The sequence below is a fragment of the Lottia gigantea genome (genome assembly GCF_000327385.1).
Source record: "Lottia gigantea unplaced genomic scaffold LOTGIsca_11, whole genome shotgun sequence".
NCBI lineage: Eukaryota > Metazoa > Mollusca > Gastropoda > Lottiidae > Lottia > Lottia gigantea.
The window spans coordinates 147,974-171,010 of record NW_008707001.1 but is presented as its reverse complement, the minus strand read 5'-3'; the positions used below and the strand labels follow the sequence as shown (position 1 = coordinate 171,010).

The following is a 23,037-nucleotide window of genomic DNA, read 5'->3' as shown; positions in this document are numbered from 1 at the left end:
ATAACTGAATAGATTGAATCAATGTTTAAATATAAAAGTTAATAAACAATACAAATGTTTAGGCTAATTTTAATTGAACTGGAATAGAATTGAATCAATGTCTAAAATCAATCACGTCCTGCTTCCAAAACTAGATACTTTACTGCACCTCATTAGGTTAATAAAGACTGGCACCTTCTACTCTATTTTGATTTCAAACTGTCAAGGGATCTTTTACCAGCACAGTCTGTAGCACACTGTAGTCCAATTAGAAACAGAAAGTTAACTTAACAGTACATAATGTTTAATGTAATATTCTGTTTTGTGGCAAAATCACTCTGGAGTAAAATTTTCCTCATTGCCCACTGCATGGAGTTGTCTATATTAATCAGCCCAATTGAACATTATTAATAGTAGATAATATTTATTCTGTTAGTCTGTTTTCTGACGAGATCAATATCACTCTATATAAAATATTAGCCTGGTCTTCTACTGATTATCATCCTAATTAATATAATGTTTAACATGGAACAGGAGAGTGTGTAGGGTATAGTACAGAGAGTGTGTAGGGTATAGTACAGAGAGTGTGTGGGGTATAGTACAGAGAGTGTGTGGGGTATAGTACAGAGAGTGTGTAGGGTATAGTACAGAGAGTGTGTGGGGTGTAGTACAGAGAGTGTGTGGGGTGTAGTACAGAGAGTGTGTGGGGTGTAGTACAGAGAGTGTGTGGGGTATAGTACAGAGAGTGTGTAGGGTATAATACAGAGAGTGTGTGGGGTATAGTACAGAGAGTGTGTGGGGTATAGTACAGAGAGTGTGTTGGGTATAGTACAGAGAGTGTGTGGGGTATAGTACAGAGAGTGTGTGGGGTATAGTACAGAGAGTGTGTGGGGTATAGTACAGAGAGTGTGTTGGGTATAGTACAGAGAGTGTGTGGGGTATAGTACAGAGAGTGTGTGGGGTATAGTACAAGACAAAACTTTGGAAATACAAATTAATAATACCCTGAAAATTAACATGCTCAGCTACTTTGATAGATTCTTTTATATTTGGGCCATTTCTTCCTACCAATTTTCCGTCAGATGCCTGTGGGTCTGTATAGAATTGTAAAACCTTCAGATGTCTGTGGGTCTGTATAGAATTGTAAAACCTTCAGATGTCTGTGGGTCTGTATAGAATTGTAAAACCTTCAGATGTCTGAAGTTAATCTTAAAAAAATGAAGTGAAATGAATGGAGTTTTACGTCCTATTTTTCTGTACGTTGTGGTCTAATGAAGAAAGCTCTCCTGTTGAGGATTGTGTATCTAAAATGTGTATCAGCAATATAATGTGAACTCTTATTCACATGTAGGCGAAAATCAATGTTTAAAATAAAATAAACCATTAATAATTCAAATCAATAAACAGTTCAAGTTGACACCCACCATTTTATATCAAATCTTTCATTGTTCTGATAAAATATTTCACAATAACATTATTTCTTACAAATAACTAGTTCAATCTATTGTTTTTAAAACTTAGAATAAAAATAAAAACAACTTACTCATCAAAACCATCCAACTGTTGAGGAATGTCGACTGATGGAATCAATATGTAGTCAGATGTAGTCATAATGAATGAAAAAATACAAAATCAAAGAATTGCCAGCATCCACCAATTGCTGAACCAAATAATCATCTGTTGATAACTATCCAGTATTTAAACTATCAGAATTGAAATGAAATGAACTGGAGTTTTACATCACTACTTTTCTGCATCATGAGTTCTAATGAAGACAGGCAACCCCATGCAGTGTACAATGAGGGAAATTTTGCCAGGACAGCGGCATTAGCCTGCTCTTTTTCGATTTCCAACTGTCAAGGGATCTTTAAGTGTACAGACGGTAGCACTCGGGGTCTCGGTCTATTGTCCCATCCGAACTACAAGACACATGTCAGCCCCTCTTACCTGTGAAACTATCAGAGATAAGAAATCAGTTATTATAAATGAAAAATATCAAACCAAAGAAATCCTAGCATCCATTGATCACCGCCCACCATTATAAGAACTATCTAACTAAGATAGAGTAGTATAGTGGTAGAATAAATAAAACACGTTAAACAGATTGACAATTTAAATCAATATACACTGACCTTGACCTTGTATCATCACACTTTAAACTGTCGTAGTTTAATAAGTTTAATTATTATAGGAATTAAACAAACAATATTTCTTATAAACAATATCCTCTATTGATCACTACATGATTATATAAATAAACTAGAAACAAAACCTAGTTTTAATTTAGCCAACGAACTCTCCCAAACACTGATCACCTATTCTTATATTAAGCCAATGAACTCTCACAAACACTGATCACCTATTCTTATATTAAGCCAATGAATTCTCCCAAACACTGATCACCTATTCTTATATTAAGCCAATGAACTCTCACAAACACTGACCACCTATTCTTATATTAAGCCAATGAACTCTCACAAACACTGATCACCTATTCTTATATTAAGCCAATGAACTCTCACAAACACTGACCACCTATTCTTATATTAAGCCAATGAACTCTCCCAAACACTGACCACCTATTCTTATATTAAGCCAATGAACTCTCCCAAACACTGATCATCTATTCTTATATTAAGCCTGTAAGAATTAAAGAAATAGATTGTAGAAACCCATTCTTCCCCAAAAAACTCAATGAAAAACCAAATCAATATGATAACCTCTATTACTGTAACACCTATAACAATGACCTCTTGTATATTATATTGTTATATTGTCTTGGAATCAATTTTCAGACATCAGACTGATATCAAGTTATTTTCCCATAGTTTAATTTATATTACCTCATGTACTTCACTGTTATATTAACTATATTCTTCTATAATTAGTATTTTAACATCTCACATCCTTTACCACTATAACATGAGATTAAAGCTGAAATTCTTTCAGAAAATCTAACTCAGATCTGTAATAAATCTGTAATAATTACCTCAAACACAGTATTTTATTTAATTATATTCTCATTAAAACCAGTTCCAACTATTTAACATCCAGTTTAATATCCAGTCATTTCCTCCAAGTTATCACAATAATATATCACAATGTATTGTCACAATAATATATCACAATGTATTGTCACAATAATATATCACAATGTATCAGTCACAATAATATCACAATGTATCAGTTTCTATTATTGAGGAAGTTTTTCAGTATAACTTTAGATTTATTCCCAGTAATATGTTAAGATAGAAATAACAGAGAGACTTAAAACTCTAGTCAGTTGATCTACTGTACTCTTCCCAGAAAACTGTTAACAGAAATACAGTACAAACATAGTTTTAGTTAGTCCAATACTATTCTAACCAATCTGTTATAGAAACAGTAGAGAGAAAGAAATATGTTAAAGTAGAGAGAGTATGAATTAGTATTAGATCAATATATTGTCACATAGTAAGATTTCTCATTCCTTTACTCTTGGTATAATTATAAACAGTACGGTACTAGTAGTTGGTTTCATTATACTAGCCTACTGGATAGAATGATAAACAAGATGAATGAATGAATGAATGAATGAATGAATGAATGAATGAATGAATGAATGAATGAATGAATGAATGAGCAAGTTTAATATCCTTACTTCAGTTCAAATGATTGTTTTCTTTACTAGACACTGAATGAATAAAATAAGGATTGAGTGAATTGAATGGATGAATGAATGATACAGATTACAATATTAGAATTACTATAAATATAGGAATGGTGAATGAGGATGAATGAATGGTTTATCAATGTAGATTACCATATTACACGAATAGTACTAATAACTAGAGCTTCAGGGAAGAAATTAAACTAACCACTAACTGTATAAATTATTCCACTAGCCATAAGCCAGATTATAATTTCTATCTTCAGAGAATATCAATATAGAATGAAGCTTTATAACTGTGATATCTACCAATAAGAACAAAAGGGGGGGAATATGTGTCAGTGAAAACCAGGAATTCAGTTTCAATATGGCCAATAATACCTGATATATAATGGTGTCTGTGATGTGCCAATTCTGACTTCAATTTTTTCGTAAACAAGGGGTGCGCATTATGCAAGGATAAATGGATTGTTCCCGATTTTAATGGGAAAAGGAAGGGGTACGCATTATATTCGGAAATATACGCTATATAATTTATCTATTAATATTTACCAGTGACATAAAATAAATTGGATCAGATAATATTCAGGATTATGCCATGTAGAGCAGAAAAATATCAGAGTTAAAATAAAATGTTTTTTTGTTATCAAAGTTTTGATACAGTTGTTTGTTTTTGCTGACGACTCAAATCGGAGTTAAAGATTTATTTATTGGGTTTATTCTATGATCTACTTTTTGCTGATTAGTTTTATTCTGTGATAAAGGTTTTATTAGGAAGATAACAATCATATTTATTTGTTAATTTCCGATCTAAATCAATAAGTTTTTATACTCAATAAATAAGATAGTATTATTATAGTCAGCAGTTTTTATCTTCAACCCAATCAATCAATCAATCAATATCTAAATTAACTTTGCTCTTGTCTTCACAACAAACAATGTTATTTTCTATTATAGAGATTGTAAAGAGGTTCTCCAAATTTTAAATATCATCGATTTGCACCATTTCAATATTGAAGTATTTTGTCAGGGTTGTTTATATTTAATTATATATATTTTATAAGTAAAGGGTTCGTAAAGAGTTCCCTACCAGTAGGGTAAAACTAACCTGTCTCACGACGGTCTAAACCCAGCTCACGTTCCCTGTTGGTGGGTGAACAATTCAACCCCAGTTTGTAAAGAGTTCCCTACCAGCAGGGTAAAACTAACCTGTCTCACGACGGTCTAAACCCAGCTCACGTTCCCTGTTGGTGGGTGAACAATCCAACGCTTGGCGAATTCTGCTTCGCAATGATAGGAAGAGCCGACATCGAAGGATCAAAAAGAAACGTCGCTAAGAACGCTTGGCTGCCACAAGCCAGTTATCCCTGTGGTACCTTTTCTGACACCTCTTGCGGGAAGCAAGTGTTCATAAATGTTTAATGAAGTCTCCCCTGCCAAATTTTCTTGTGTCACATAAGACCTTTGTGGGATGACGTCATAAAACACTTAGTTTTAGTAGAATTGCTAGAAAATTGGAATGGTACAAATTCATTCTATCCTTGTCCCTAATACACATACAAAATTTAGAAAACCTTTTTACAACCTCTTTAAGAAAGATATTTGTTCTTACCAGGAGTCTGATTAAAAACATAAACAAAGAAACATTACATAGTTTTAACGTCTGATACACTTTATTACTACCCTTTATTACTACCCTTTATTACTACCCCTTTATTACTACCCTTTGTTACTACCCTTTGTTACTACCCTTTATTACTACACTTTATTACTACACTTTATTACTACCCTTTATTACTACCCTTTATTACTACCCTTTATTACTACCCTTTATTACTACACTTTATTACTACACTTTATTACTACCCTTTGTTACTACCCTTTATTACTACCCTTTGTTACTACCCTTTGTTACTACCCTTTATTACTACACTTTATTACTACCCTTTATTACTACCCTTTATTACTACCCTTTGTTACTACCCTTTATTACTACACTTTATTACTACCCTTTGTTACTACCCTTTATTACTACACTTTATTACTACCCTTTATTACTACACTTTATTACTACCCTTTATTACTACCCTTTATTACTACCCTTTATTACTACCCTTTATTACTACACTTTATTACTACACTTTATTACTACACTTTATTACTACCCTTTATTACTACCCTTTATTACTACCCTTTATTACTACCCTTTATTACTACCCTTTATTACTACCCTTTATTACTACCCTTTATTAATACCCTTTATTACGACCCTTTATTACTACCCTTTATTACTACACTTTATTACTACCCTTTAATACTACCCTTTATTACTACCCTTTATTACTACCCTTTATTACTACCCTTTATTACTACCCTTTATTACTACCCTTTATTACTACACTTTATTACTACACTTTATTACTACACTTTATTACTACCCTTTATTACTACCCTTTATTACTACCCTTTATTACTACACTTTATTACTACACTTTATTACTACCCTTTATTACTACCCTTTATTACTACACTTTATTACTACCCTTTATTACTACACTTTATTACTACCCTTTATTACTACCCTTTATTACTACCCTTTATTACTACCCTTTAATACTACCCTTTGTTACTACCCTTTGTTACTACCCTTTATTACTACCCTTTATTAATACCCTTTATTACTACCCTTTATTACTACCCTTTATTACTACCCTTTATTACTACCCTTTATTACTACCCTTTATTACTACCCTTTATTACTACCCTTTATTACTACCCTTTATTACTACCCTTTATTACTACCCTTTATTACTACCCTTTATTACTACCCTTTATTACTACCCTTTATTACTACCCTTTATTACTACCCTTTATTACTACCCTTTATTACTACCCTTTATTACTACACTTTATTACTTAACGCCTGATTAAAACAAACTTGATTAATATATATTATTTTAATATTTTCTCTTCCACTTTCTATAAAATTCAAACTCATCTCATCTTAGTGGTCCGACCAAAACGTTTTGAATATTTTTAATTATCACGAGCCCAATCTAATGAAATGTCTAAAAGATGCTTTGAATCTCCAGTCAACCTCGGCCCTTTTTAATATCAAAGATAAATCTCTTTCAGGTTGATAATCATTCAACAGATTGTAATAAAACTAAAAACATTGACCATCAATCTACCGAATATTAGGATATGGACAATTTAAATCTAGATTGAACTAATATTTTTATTTTGAGATGATGATAATACCAGAAGAATATCACTGATAACTTCTCACCAAGAACTAGAATAATAAAATACAACATTAATTACAAATCAGAGAAAAGTGATGAAGATAAAAAGTGAAATGTCAGTGTTAAAGTAAGATGATCTATTAATACTGTCTCTATATAGTCTAATACCAGATTCATAGAGAATCTCTTAGCTTCTTTAACAACATCTTCATAATGTCAAGTTATCAAGAACCATTGTCTTATACCTTGACTACAATAGCCACCTTTCTAGTATCACAGAATACAGTGATTTGATTAGATGGTACGCCAGATAACATACAATTCAGCCAAATCGCTGCATTTACAAACTTTCATAATGCAAGAAAGGTGGCTATTGCAGTCAAGGTATTAGACCAAATTCATAATAGCTTGATGTTGTGAAGATGATTTTATACCAGATTAAAAGTTCTTTCTACATTAACCTGGTAACCTATATTCTCTTCAACTCATCCTGACATTTGGAAAAGCTTTAAGTAAGGTAATCACTATTCAGAAGAGATAATAATAGGAACTCAGGGTCTACTTTGTTTGAAGGTTGTCATGGAAACAGCGCATAAACTTAGTCTCTCGCATGGGACAATTTAACAAGGCGCTGTGTGCTATGGGCCCTGCGTATTAAAGATCTGTCTTATTGCTCACTGCGTGGATATTTGAATTAATATCATTAGTGAAATATAGGCCTTGATCTAGTTTGGCTGAAAGTAAGATTTAACATCAGGTTATTAATTCAGTGGTAGAGAAAATCAATTGATGATAATTAAGATTAAAATAAATTCTGTCCATCACTAACCATCATTAACCATCACTAGATACAATCTTGTCAACATATTCTATAGTTAGATAGAAATTTCATTTGAAGTGAGATAAACTATTCTCCCTGATGCAGAGTTACTAAATTAAAAAACTAATATTTAAACCTTTCGACCCTAGCGGCCAGTTTACCGTTCACTAACGCAACATATACCCTAGCGGCCAGTTTACCGGCCACACACTAACGCAATATATACCCTAGCGGCCAGTTTACCGGTCACACACTAACACAATATATACCCTAGCGGCCAGTTTACCGGCCACACACTAACACAATATATACCCTAGCGGCCAGTTTACCGGCCAGACTCTAACACAATATATACCCTAGCGGCCAGTTTACCGGCCAGACACTAACGCAATATATACCCTAGCGGCCAGTTTACCGGCCACACACTAACACAATATATACCTGGGCAGCCGGTTTACCGGCCACACACTAACACAATATATACCCGGGCAGCCGGTTTACCGGCCAGACACTAACACAATATATACCCGAGCAGCCGGTAACCAGCCACACACTAACACAATATATACCCGGGCAGCTGGTTTACTGGCCAGACACTAACACAATATATACCCGAGCAGCCAGTAACCAGCCACACACTAACGCAATATATACCCTAGCGGCCAGTTTACCGGCCACACACTAACACAATATATACCCTAGCGGCCGGTAACCAGCCACACACTAACGCAATATATACCCTAGTGGCCAGTTTACCAGCCACACACTAACGCAATATATACCCTAGTGGCCAGTTTACCAGCCACACACTAACACAATATATACCCTAGCGGCCGGTGACCGGCCACACACAAGCGCAATATATACCCTAGCGGCCGGTATACCGGACGTTACTAAGTGATGTCCTACAACATTAACGTCATACACTTTTACTTTTATTACTTGGAGTTCAGGGTATATGATGTTATATTTCATTACACTCAGGGTTTAAAGGGTTAAGTTTGATAAAAACCAGTTTTTTTTGGTGTGTAATAAACCACTGCCAGACAGTTTTTACATGTGGTTCCTTCTGACCTGCATCACTTACAGGGAGAAACTAGTTATAACAATCTATAGGTATCATTCACAACTCTGCCAGGATCTAACTCAACATGTCCATAATAATAATAATCTATCTCTAGTTATCAATTTATAATATAATTTTAATCAAAGTCTTGGGTGACACATGAAAGCTTTTCTGATGTTTGTCACTAGATGAGATAATCTGGGTTAAAAATCCAAAGCCATCATCCCCAACTTTAGAAGAATCTTCACCCAGACCTTTAGTTACGTGAGAAATCATCTCCATTCTAGAAAGTTGTGAAATTCTCATAAATAATAAATTATAAGTCTCTGACTAGGTTGGACTTGATTAAAGAAAATGTCATAGAATACTATTAATACCACTAAATTTCAACACTTATAACACTGAATTCTTCACAAGTCTGAGTAGTGTGACTTATTCTCCCCTAGGTCTCTTTCTTTCTTCAAAAATAGACAATTTCCATTTCAACTAATCTATTGACTTTGGATTTTAATCAGAGTTCATCATTCACTTTCAGATCTCCTCCAAAAGACAAGAATTTTGTTAATATTCTGTCACTATTGTATACAGGTTTATTAAATTCTGTTTTTATTGTGAGGTGAAAATGAGTTTTTATTTTCTTGTTGGTAGGGGGAGTAATAATTGTTTTATGAATTTCATTACTGACTGAACACAATTCATGATAATAGTCTTAAACATGTAGACCTACTGTCATTTACAAACATAATTCACAATAACAATTCAAGATTTAAAATTCACTCAGTTGAAAGAAATAAATCTTATTACCTGAACACAGTTATATCAACTTATAACAATAATAACATAATAAACACAAAGATTTAAAATCTGCTCACTAGAGGTCACTGACTGACTGCTCAGTAAACTTCAAGATTATTTAAGATAATTACATTCTGTTATGACCTCATCAAAATACAACCGAATGATTTGAAGAACTTTTAAATTACTGTAATTAAACGAAAAATAGATATCTAATCAGTCATTCCCTTCTCTTAGTTTAAAAGGAAATAATGTTCTGTTACCTGACCACCATTACTGAACTTTTAAAGAGAATTAAGTTATTTTCACTTACTAAAATATCTAATCAGCCATTGTTATTGGCCAACACAGTATATTAGATCAAATATTAAAAATCAGCTGCCTTCTGACTTCTGTTACCTGACCAGAGTTTTATTAACCTGATTTATAACATGTAAAGTAAATTATATCTAAAGTTAAAAGAACAGCTGTCATAAGATCAATAGAAATTATTGATTTTTTTTCTTGAATATTTGATTTTATATACTCATAATCTGTCTGCCCGCATTACTGATAATTTAACGTTAGGGTGGTTTAAATGAAATAATAAATAAATATGTTTACAATTGGGCCTTAGGGGCTCCATATTGAAGGGAGAAGAAACAAGTTACTATTCAACAGAACACACTGTCACATGATTAAAACTAAGCACTAATGAATTTGTTGTAAAATCTGAAATTGAATGTGATTAATCATGACCAGATATTACAGAAAATTACAGTGTGAACAACAGAGCTACTGAATCACAAAAATAGCCTCAATTAAAATAAAAAAAACTCTATAGATGATCTAGCCCTGGCTGTCAAAATGACATCTAACTGAAATTTAGACAGGAATTAAGAAATCCAGAAAATTCTGTCAAAACAGTCTAGATAACCATTGTCAGAAAATGTCCATCCTAAACACCTGATTATTGATTATTAGACATTAAAAATTCATTCAAATTGAAAAGACTGTCATTATTGTCTGCAAGTGGTAGATTAAGCAGAAGAACTCTTGAAGAAAAGAAAAATGGCAACAATTTCTTTGCTCTCACTTGGCCAATATGACTAAAATGAAGCTGGGACATTAGGCCTATATTGCTTTTTTTTTCTTCACCTCCACATCCTAAAATTTAAATCTGTTTCTGAGAGAACAACAAGAAAATTATATAGCTTTAGCAGACGTCAACCATTTAATAATTGATAAAATGTCATTAATGAGGTGTCATGTTTGAAATGAAACAAGTCGACTGTCAACTGACAGCAAGTTGTTATTGAAGACTGACAGGGGTCAAAAGGTCAAGGTCGTTCACTCAATTTATTACAAAAAATGTTTTTCACAGCTTCCCATATTTCAACTGAATTGAAAGCGATCGAGAAATTTTCAAAGCATGACATGGTCAATGTGTATTCAATTAACATATTCAAATAAAAATGGCACAAATTCACAGCAAATTTATCCCGAAATTCTGAGAAAAAAACAAAAAATCACTCACCGGCTGTCAAAGTTGTCAATGTTGACAAATAATAATATTTACCGGAAGTCAGTTTGTTCTCGATTTTGATTGGTTAAAAATCTCGAGGATTAAAAACTCGAGTTCTCTCCCTTCCTTGGCAACCGACATTATTTACAAAATGGCTGACAAAGGAGACAGGTAAAATATCATTTCTGTTACTTTTTCGACTAATTTCAGTGTTGTCCGTGTCATTTATCAGTTAATTCTTCACATAAATGTTTTGCCAACATGTCGAGTCCGAGGTTTGTTAACTACTGTGTTTGTTTTAGCTTTTTCAGGCTAGGGAAAAGATCCTAATGAATATTGTGAATGTGATTTTGACTTTTTTTCAGTTATCTCTACATTTTTTGTAGCCTACTGGTCTGTATTCCAGCAAATTATTGCAGTCATTGATCGCATATCTATAGACATTTCACTTTCAGCATTCAAAATATGATACAGAACTTGTGGATTTGCAGTAGACTGTAGAATTTATGACATTGAGAATCAATTTTTAAGTCTTGAGATGTTTCAGTTTGATGTTCTTCAATAATTTCAGCTAAATCAACAGTCAGCAGAAAAAAACCGGTTTTGCCAGAATTTGGTAGGATTTTGTTGTTGCTCCTTTACATTGTTTGTTTTCGTTTTAGTTTTTTAGTTAGATTTGGAATATTCTTCCGTTATTTACATTACAATTATTAAAGTTTTCTTGGCTATGTTCATCCATGGCATGGGTACCGGTATGCGTTTATTCTTGAGCTTGGGAAAGAGACCTCTTTTAGTTTAGACAGGCTTTTTATATTGCATGTAAATATTAATTTTATTCTAAACTATAATAGTTTTTATTAAAATTAATTTTAGGATAGCATATTATTAGGGTAGTATCAATCATATCCCCCACCCCCTTCTTTTTGCTTTTATTTGTAATTGAAGCATGCCTAATTTAATGTAGATGATAAACTGAAATTGTATTCCTATCATGTGTTAGTCTTATTTTTCTATATATTTTATTTATTAATTTTTTTTTTAAAGTCTTATTAAGTCGTGAAAATAAGTTTAAAATTTCCTTAGAAAGATATAATTTTATTCGAATGAATTGAAATGTAACAAGAGATTTTGATATCAGATATTTATTGGTAATATTTAGAGAGTTATTAAAGAATTTATTTTTAAGATGTGATTGTGATGATTTATATTAAATATGGATTCTATTATTATATTAGTTGATTAAGATAAATTAATTATATTTTTTAGACCCAGTTCTAGAATATCTGACGTAGTATCAGCTTTAACAAAACAGGCTCTAAAAAACGTAAGTAAGCTTATAGTCTGAAAGTATTGTATTTGTTATTGATGACAAACAGAATTGGAGGAAAAACGCATCATTATTACACTAGATATATAAACATATACGATACCATACACAAATATAGACATTATTTATAAGTTTATCATGATGTAGGCTAGAAAAAGTTTGAGTTTTGATTAACAATTAAAGATTATTTGTAAAGTTCAGTCAATCAAAGTCATTTTATTTTAATTTCTCTTGTTAAGTTTGATACAGGTGATATGGAACCAGAAACACAAGATGGAGGGAATTCTTCCAGACCAACTTCTGCTAAACCTCCAACACCTAAATCAGGTTAGTTTATTAAATTCCTTTCTGAAACAGAACCCCTCTCCTTGGTCTGAATGGAATCAGAAAATATTCTGTTTTCCTTCCCTGAATGGAAATGAAGTTTACAAAATGGCAAAACTGGAGATTAATGCAAAATCTCATTCGTTTCTCACTGAATCTAAAAACTACACCGGCAGTAAAATGATGGATTTAGAATTGATCTGTATCAGAAGATAAAAGTCTTGAAATGTACCAATATTCTTGAATGTCCTATATCACCGAGAGAAGCCATCATGCATCACCATCACCATCATGCTATACAAGAATAGACAGATATAAAAATCAAATTTTAAGATACCCCTTAAGCTTTTAATCTTTATTTTATATTTTCTAGGTTCACGTCCATCTTCTGCAGTAAAAAGCTCACGACCTGGTTCAGCAACAGGAGCTAAACCTCCCTCTAGACCGGGTTCAGCTGTTGATTTAGCTGTTACTGGTGAACGACCACCTTCAGCTACTGGAAGATCAGCTTCTAGAACTTCTCAAAATGGTGAAGATCAATCTTTAGCAGTCACTGGTTCTAGACCAACTTCAGCTAAAGCTGACAGACCAGCTTCATCAAAGGGGGAAAGACCATCATCAGCAAATGCTGGAAGACCACCATCATCAACAGATCGACCTGCCTCTGCAAAAGTTGAAAGACCACCATCAGCAACAGAAACACCGGCCTCTGCAAAAGTTGAAAGACCACCATCAGCAACAGAAAGACCGGCCTCTGTAAAAGGTTCACGTCCATCCTCAGCAAAGGCTTCTCGCCCTGCTTCAGAAAAAGGGTCAAGGCCAACGTCAGCAACAGGAAAACGATCCCCATCTACTGCTGATCGACCACAATCTGTAAAAGAACCCAGATCCTCCCCAGCTGTTATGGTTCCTGCTGCAGATGATCGTCCGCCGTCTGCCACTCGACCAATCTCTGCTGGCCGTCCTCTATCGGCTACAAATTTAGGCAGTCGTCCAGGATCTGGTGTCAAACGACCAGGGTCAGCTGTTGGTCCTAAAGATGGTTCCAGAAAGGGAACACCAGAGGCTAAAGGTAAGTTCTCTTTTTAGATGTATTTTTAGTGTCAGAAAATTTTATTGAGTAGTTTTGGACATGTTAGTGGGAATGGAAAATGGTTTAGGTTTGAGAGATACAAGAATCACATGGAATGCTAAAGAAATATGGACAGTTGGGAATGGAATCAGAGTTTGTGAATTGATTTTTATGTCATAGAAAAATTGTCCTCATTGTCTACTATTTGGCATTGTACTACAGTGATCTCCGATGACGTAATGACGTTGTAATGTTGGATCTCCTGTGACACCTTTAATTCAGCGTATGAATACACAAAAACTTTCCATTCATTCGAATTAACATGTGAAAATTCTGCGTACGTCCACCAATGCAGGCAAAATATCTATGTTCAATCCTTAAAACAGAGTAAATGTGTTAATTCTGTATTTGATGTTGATTCAGGTAAAGAAGAAGCACCAGAAGAAGAAAGAGAAGAAATGACTTTAGTTCCTGCAGGTACAGACAAATTTCATTTACTATGTCTGAGTTTATTCCAATACTCTGTTTTTATTAATAAAATTATAATTAATGTTTGTAACTAAGTCAATGTTCAATGATTAGATTCCTTGTTAATACATCTATAGTCTAATATTAAACATTGATTCCTCACTTCCAATTAAATTATCCTGATGAGGATTGTGTATCTGAAACACTTGTTAGCAGCATGAGATCAACTCTAGTCAATTATCCTACATTAGAATGTAAACTTCCATTTCTAGCTGTCCTGATGAAGGACTGTGTATCAGCAGCATATGTCAGCAGTAAGAGATAGCTCTGTTTAATCTGTAATGTGTTTTATTTACAGGTGAGAGAGAAGAAGACATGCCCCAGGGTACTACAGATATAATGGGTCGACCCCCAGCTGGTCCCCCAGGGGGTGGGGATGATGATGGAGGGTATAGTGATGATGATGATGATGATGAAGAAGGGGATGATGAAAATAGAGATCTAGGTGAATACAGTGATGATGGTAGCGATGGTGAACAAGATCTGGTCGTTCTAGATCCTGAACATGTAAGATTTTATCATTTACGTTTCAGAGGATTTTCATCTTTGATAGAACTGTAACTTGATATAAATATTCATGACTCAATGCTGAAAATTAAACCGTGTGGATTTTCTAGAAGCTGAATTGACAAACCTTTATCATATTTATGTATTTGATCCAATCGTTATTTTTTGTTATTTCATGAAATTTATCTTGTATTTTTCAGCCATTGATGGCCCGATTCCAAACTGCTTTAAGAAAACATCTGGAGAAACAGAATGAAAGAACAACCCTGGAACTGAGAGAATTGGTGAGTAAGCTTAAGTTATGAATTTACTATGCGGTTTAGGATTTTTGCAACCTGGTTTCCCCTGTCATAATGCAGGTTGGATGTATGGGACATTAAATTGAGGCCTGATGTTTTACAGACTGAGATCACTTGAGAGTATGCTATCACTTCTGTCTTAGCAAAGTGTCCCCCATTGTACACTGCCTTGCTAACCCATCTCTATTAGGTGCATAGAAATAGAACATATAACACAGTAAAAGCATTCATTAGAATTAAAATACATTTATTTGTGTACCATGTCCTGGACCAGTGATTCTGTGACACTTACTAAAACGAACAAATTTTCTATTCTTGTAGGAAGAAGCTTTAAAATCCAAACGTAAAAATCGAGAAGATTTAGGTGTAGAGTTATATGGAATACAACAAGAACTCGCCCGACATCAGATGAATTTAGAACGAAACCACGATGATTATGCCACCATTAATCAGGAAAGATTAAAAAATGAACAGGAATTGAACGAAATTAGAAATATGTACAAAACCAACCAAGTTACTGTTCACAAGGAAAAGAAAAAAGGTTGGTTTGAATTGAGATGTTTTGTTAGTGTCTTTATGGTATGAATAATAAAGAGCTTAATTCTTTTTAGATGATTTTAGTGTTCCAGTCATCTGATTGGTCAATTACTTAAAATTAATTAAAATTTAGTTTTATTAACAAATCAGATGTTAGGCTTGGTTGTCATGTTTTTTAAGAATAATTCCTCAAAGACTTTCTATTAAAAACATAATTTGTTTCTTGTTTTCTAGGAGCAGAACTGCAGGCTGAAGTAGAGAATCTAGCTCTAAGATTATTTTATATGCAGAACGCGAAGGAAGACGTCAGGTCAGATATTAACGTGATGAGAAGAGCTGCTGAAAAAGCTGAATCAGAAGTGATGAGAGCTGAAATAGACAAACAAAAACAGGTCAGTGGAGAGAGATGATTTATAAAACCATCAGAAAATAGGGCATTTCAATTAAGATTTAATTAGATAAAGGTTTGATAAAGTAAAGAAAACAATTTTATCAGAACAAGGGACATTATTTTTTATTGCTAATGTTTTATCATGTGGCTTGTTTAACATGATACCAAATGACAAGTAGACAGATGTTATTCAATTGTTTACAATTATTTTGTCAGATCAAGGGCAATAACTTGTTTTTGTTTACAGGATCTATATGTAGATCGTTTGGTAGAACGAGTTGATAAACTGAAAGAAGAGATGGCGATGTACGAGGCTCAAATTACCGCCCAATCAGAAGAAACCAAGGCAGCGAAAGAAGCACTGATGGAAGCTCATATGGAAATTGAGGTAAGTTTTGTAATTATTGAACCCAGTTTTATAAAAAAAATCCTAGATTTATAAACCCCCATATTTATCACAAGATTTTTTGTAAAATATTGGCCCTGTCACAAAAAACAACACTTGATGTGTGTTAAAATTTAAAGGATGCCTGATGCATTGCTGTGAGCAAACAAACATACTGCGTTTAGCAAGAATTTTCAGAGCTGCTGTGGCTCAGTGAGTTAGATGTTTGCTCACAAACCTGAAGGTTCAGAGTTCATCCCAGCGTAGGTCGAGATAATACCTTTGGATTTTTCAACCTGGTTTCCCAGTTAGTGGAGGACAGACATGGACAAAACGTCTAGTAATTCGGACGGGATAATTAACAGAGGTCCAAACATGTTCAGGAAAATAGGACAAAAATATTCTTCTCATTTTATATAGTTAATTAATTTATTTTATTTCGTATTAAACCAGGTGATAGAGTTTGAGAAGAAACAATTATTTCAGCAGTGGAACAGTAGTTTAATTGGAATGAGAAGAAGAGATGAAGCTCATTCAGCCATGCAGGAGGCTCTAAAGTATGTTTTATTTTATTATTCATTATCTGAAATAACATATAATGAAAAGGTTGATTTGCTGAAAATGGCAGTGTGTTTTAAGCCGTCGTATCATGAATACAGGTTTTGACATGGTCTTATTAACCTGTATTAAACTAAAACCACTACACTATGGTTTGATTATTCCAGTAAAGCCATGTGTAACTGAAAATCTGGAAAAAACATTGACAAAAATTTTGATTTTGATCAGGTTTCTCTAAGACTTAATTTGTTATCCTTGTAATATCACTGTCAAGAGATTTGGCCAGGATTAGCTAAGTTATAACATTGTTATAACCTTGTTAAATGTGGAAGTCTTTCTCTTCTTTAACTTGCAGGGTGAGATTGATCTAAAAGGCTCTAATTATATTTTTCAGTCAACAACAACAGAAGATTCTGTCTCTAGAAACAGAAATCGAAGGATTTAAGAAAAATATTACCAAGGAAGAAGAACAGAATGAAAAACTGTGTCTGATCCTGGCGAAGACTGAACGTGATATCGAGGCTGTGAAAAAACAACTGACTCACTGTCACGCGAAACACGACGCTCTGAAATCTGAATATACAACTTATACCAGAATGTTACATGAAACAGAACAGGCTTTACATAGAGCTAATACTGTAGGTTTTAATTTATTATTTTCATTTAGGACATTAGATACTGACTGAAATACCCAAGCTTATATTGATTTTAAAATATGAACATATAGTTATTTATCAGACACTGAAGAGCCACCCTAATAATGGGGATAAATTATATTTTTCATTCAAGGTTAGGCTTGTTAAAAGTGGAGAAGCCAAGACACTTCTCTGTCTGATCAATTTCATGCTGGAACACTATTTTCATTTTCAGAGACAGACAATAATAGTCAACAACTGAATACAGTTACAATAATTTATTTATTTTATTAATTTTTCAGGATAAAACATTAAGAATGAATGAATTAAACGCGTTGAGACAACAGATAGAAAAAGAATATCAAGAGAAAGTGAAACTAGAAGATGAAATAATGGAAAGAATGAGAACTCAGTTAACGATGGATAAAGCTTCTCAATATTCTAAAAAACTGACTGGGAAAGTTCGAGATCGAACCAAACAACTGGTAAAATATCTTTATTTATTTACTGTGGTCTTAATTAGACACTTACTTACCAGAACATCATAATATTTTAAACCCAAATTCTTCATTCTTTAGATAACTTGCTCCACGTCAAATTTCAATGTTGTATTGATTGATGATTGTGGTCCTAATTTAACTAATTATCTCCCTTTAGTCTTCAGAAATTCAGAAGCAGTTACTTCCCTTTAGTCTTCAGAATTCAAATAATTCAGTGTTTCCAAAACGTTTTGAGAACAGAACCTTTTAACTCCATGATGAAATCATGTTCTTTTCAGTAAAATTTTGTCTTTTCTTACATATTTGAAAATTTGTGTTACTTTTGAAGTCAATTAACATTGTGTTACCTTGTCATGTTTTTATTTTAGGAAACACAAACTGCGGAAGTTGAGAACACTATCGCAAGAGATGCGTTAGAGTCGTCTAATGTTAAAACAAGAACTGAGAGATTGAAGAAGATATTGGTAAAACTTGACGGAGAAATCGCAGCGAGAAATGATATAATATCTCATAGTAACACAGAAATAACTAAACGTAACGCTGTGATAGAACGTAAACAGAATCTGATTGATCAATATAATAAAAAACTAGAACAGATGATACATTCAGCAGGCGTAAGTTTTATTTTACTCAGTATATTTACAAACGACTATTCCTTTGTTCGGTATATTTACAAACGACTATTCCTTTGTTTGGTATATTTACAAACGACTATTCCTTTGTTCAGTATATTTACAAACGACTATTCCTTTGTTTGGTATATTTACAAACTACTATTCCTTTGTTCAGTATATTTACAAACGACTATTCCTTTGTTCAGTATATTTACAAACGACTATTCCTTTGTTTGGTATATTTACAAACGACTATTCCTTTGTTTGGTATATTTACAAACGACTATTCCTTTGTTTAGTATATTTACAAACGACTATTCCTTTGTTTAGTATATTTACAAACGACTATTCCTTTGTTTGGTATATTTACAAACGACTATTCCTTTGTTTGGTATATTTACAAACGACTATTCCTTTGTTTAGTATATTTACAAATGACTATTCCTTTGTTTGGTATATTGTCTACAGATCTAGAGTTATGTATCTCATGATAAGATATGTACTTACACATTTCAGTTTCAAAGGACTCAGTTGGGACTGAGGTTGGTTGGAAATGTTCGTGTTCTGAGATTCAGTCTTTATCAAGGATCCTTACTTTAATTTATTATTCACTATGATTCTATTATTACTGGATGTTCTAAGGTTTTACCACAAGATAAATTGTCAATGTAAACTTTCCCTCATTGAACACTGCTTAGTGATGCTTTTCTTCCATTTATCTCAATTGTACGCATGTAAACAAAGCTATAAAAGTGAGATCCGTATCAAAAACTAAACATCGCGTGATATCTAAACTATCTGTATTTATTTCAGGGTGTTGAACTGGGACCACTGGAGATACAAATAAACTCTCTCCAGAAATCAATCGATGCTGAGTCACAGGCGACAGCAGAACTACAACAGCAATGGCTGAGGCAAGAGAGTGAGCTGGTGAAACTGACTCAAGAGAAATCGCAGCAATCTCAAGATGTCGTTTCATTGAAGAAACATATTACTATATTATCTCAGAAGAAAATTAGAACTGAGAGTAAGTTTTTTTTATTTTTAACTGATTTCAAATTGTTTACAAACTTAGTCTAGGAAATTTCTGCATCATAATATTATTGCTCTATATACAGTATAAGTCTGGTGACCTTTTAATAAGTCATCTTTTGTCATAATTCCAATCAACCCAGCTGTAAATGGGTAAGATCAATGCCAAGTATTTTCGAGAAACACAAATACACCCTAATTTGATCACTCTATTCCACTGCCTTTTACAAAGTTTTGTTGTTTTTTTTACAGAGAATATAGATCAACATAGCCGAGAAAGATACGATATTGAAGCTAATATTAAAAATATGCAGAATGATATGTTGAAGTTAAATATTTTAACTCACAAACAGAAAGGTAACGCTGATCAACTGGAACAATCTACAATTCTACAGGAGAGTGATTTCCTCGCTAAACTTCGGGTTAGTTTCCTTTTTTTTTAATCATGTGTCAAGGGCTGTTGAGGCTTAGTGAGTTAAATTAATTAAAATAAAACATTTCTTCCCTCTTATGCTGGTCAGAGGAACCGACATGAAAAAGGTTTCTATTTTTTCAGATGGGACAATAAAATAATGCTCTGAGCTCCTTGGTGGCTCAGTTGGAGCTAGACCTAACATTTAGGTCTGGGATTAAATTAAGACATAGGTCAAGATAATACCTTCGGATTTTTCAACCCGGTTTCCCCCTGTCAGTGATGCAGGTTAATGGGGCTGACATGGAAAAAGGAATATATAGCAAGGCTGTGTGCTACTATCTGTGCATTATACAAATCCTTCTACAGTTGGAAATATAAGAGTTTCCTGGCTAAATTTCCCTCATTGCATACTTTATTGCTTTCTTCATTTACCCAATAACTTACCGCAAAGTAGGACTAAGTTGTATTTTGATTTTATTTAACAGGAAGCTGAGAGTGAGTCTATAAAACTACAAGAAAGTTTAGACGCGATACGAGAAGAGAAAGAAAGATTATTAAACAGTTTAGTCGAGGCCGAGTAAGTCTTCATTTCTTTCAGTTTCTTGATAACAGCCGCATTTTCATAGGGAGGCCATGATGGCTCCGTCGAGATAATACCTTCAGATTTTTCAGTTTTTTTTTTGCAAACAATATTTTATTTCGTATAGAAAAAGGATTGGAGAACAGGCAGATACCTACGAAACTCCTCTCCACGTAGGATGTAGGTTAGATTATATTATTTGATTCTATTTTGCAGACGACAGATTATGTTATGGGAGAAGAAAACTCAGTTAGCGAGAGAAACACGATCTGCTGTAGATTCCGAGGTTGGACAGGGTGAGGTGGCAGCCATGAAAGCCGAAATACATAGAATGCAGGTCAGATATTCACAGCTGATGAAACAACAAGAAAAAATGATACAAGAAATGGAAAAGGCTGTTTCTAGGTTAGTCGGTATTTAATTTAGTAGTTATCTCCCTTTAGTCTTCAGACAGCCTTGATCAGAATATTAATCTTTTAGCGACATCAACTGGTACAGATGACATTGAATTAGGGATCAAAATTTTATGGTATGCTAAATGTTCTATTGTAGTTTATAACGTTTCAACAATTTACATGTCATAAGCCATAGGTACCATATTTCTCCATTATGTGACATAATTTGTTATAATATTGTTGTAGACGTGATACGATAGTAACTCGAGGAGATGCCCAGTCTAAAATGAAATCTAAACCACTGACAAAAGGAACGTTTGAAAGACAGATGGCCGAGACGAGAAAGAAAATTAAAACAACTATACAGGTAGGACCTAGGACTATCTCTTGATTTATTATTGGGAAGATCTAGGGCTGTTTATAATCCTCTTCATCTCTTCTGCCACAAATTTACCCTCTTTCATGGATCCCTTGTTAACAGTGTTGTGATTGGTTTATAATGTTTGCTTGATCACAATTTAAATATTAATTTGTCAGATGATAGCTGAGTATAGAAACTAGTAACTAGTAGAATAATTTAAAAAATGAAATATTCAGATCTGCATTAAATCAGAATGCATAGAAAGCTTATGTATGATGTTTAATGAACACAATTTGGAATGTTTTAGTTTGTTTCGTTTTCCATATGATCTATCTAGATCTGTAATTTGATTAGATTGTATAATATATATTATTTATATAACAGGATGCTAATAGTTGTGACAGTGAAATACGAGATTTACACGAACATCAACAGATACTGAGTAAACAACTTGAAGAGAAACAAGTTAATTGTCAACAACTTCAGTCTTCAGCCGACAGTATGGATGGTGATATAGAACAACTTGCCGAGATGAAACAACGGGTCAGTTCTCTCTTCTTATTTTCATACCAGGAACCTTATTCTCCAAACTTAGTTAGGATGATCTCAGTTTACTAATTGGTCAAAATTCTATTATATTTTTTAAAATCTGGATTTTGTCTTAGTAAAGATTTTGAGAATAAGGCCCCTGCTTTATAGACATACACTGTGAAACAAATTGGTAATAAAGTCATTGATGTTGGTTTGAATATTACCAGATGTACAAACTTTTACTGTTGTATCAGCATGTTCCCCAGTTGTTCTACTCAAGCATACCTAGGACTATATTGCCCTGGCTTTGTAACCAGGGATGTTGATTTGGCTCTATATGCCAGACATGTTCGTGAATAATGCAGCTCATCTGGTTCATTTCTAGAATTATCTCCCTTTAGTCTTCAGATAGGCATTACCAGTAGTGACGTTTCCACGGGGAGGACCATGGCCACAACAGAAAAGAAGCTGGCTTTGGCACCCTCCCCCCGCTTTCAATTTCTTATTAAAGGGATATGAATAGCTTGTGGACCCCCCTTAAGAATTCTGTAGCCCTAATTTGGACCCGACTCCCCCTCACCCCCCCCCTCATTAATGTATCCTAGAAACACCACAGATTACAAGCTGATGCCAAAAACTTTTAAAGACTGGATATCTACTCTTTATTTCTGAATAAGAATTTTACTGAAATGATGACAAATCAATCTATCAACTCTCCGATACTTGTATAATTTCAGTTCTATTTTATTTTTCAGAATATGTCTGATTTACTGTCCAGACAACAGAAAACTAAATATTTCCAACAAGCTAAAGATGGGAAATATACTATGTTGTGTAAATCAGAGACGTCACTTGATGTAGAGTTTGATAAACAGGTAGATCGTCTCCATACTCTGAATGCCATCGTAGATCGTCTGAATCAAGATTTCCCACAAGCCCAAACAGCATTACGTAAAGTTACTATCGCTCTCAGTTCTCGTAATGTTCC

At 33.6% G+C, this 23,037-nt stretch overlaps 2 protein-coding genes across 2 annotated transcripts in view; one reads left to right on the top strand and one right to left on the bottom strand.

Moving 5' to 3' along the window:
- The window catches only part of LOTGIDRAFT_156318 (hypothetical protein), a gene marked incomplete at both ends in the record, with an annotated part of 6,983 nt that extends 5,577 nt beyond the window's left edge, over positions 1-1,406 (bottom strand). The window contains one exon of the mRNA XM_009046991.1: positions 1,404-1,406. Within this exon, the coding sequence (XP_009045239.1) occupies positions 1,404-1,406 (3 nt within the window). The remainder of the gene's footprint in view (positions 1-1,403) is intronic.
- A 3,476-nt stretch (positions 1,407-4,882) lies between these two features.
- On the top strand, positions 4,883-5,050 carry LOTGIDRAFT_110198 (hypothetical protein; the record flags this gene model as incomplete). The annotated part of the gene is made up of 1 exon (XM_009046990.1): positions 4,883-5,050. A coding segment is annotated over one exon (168 nt), but the record flags the coding sequence as incomplete, so codon positions are not given.
- Positions 5,051-23,037: the final 17,987 nt, after the last annotated feature.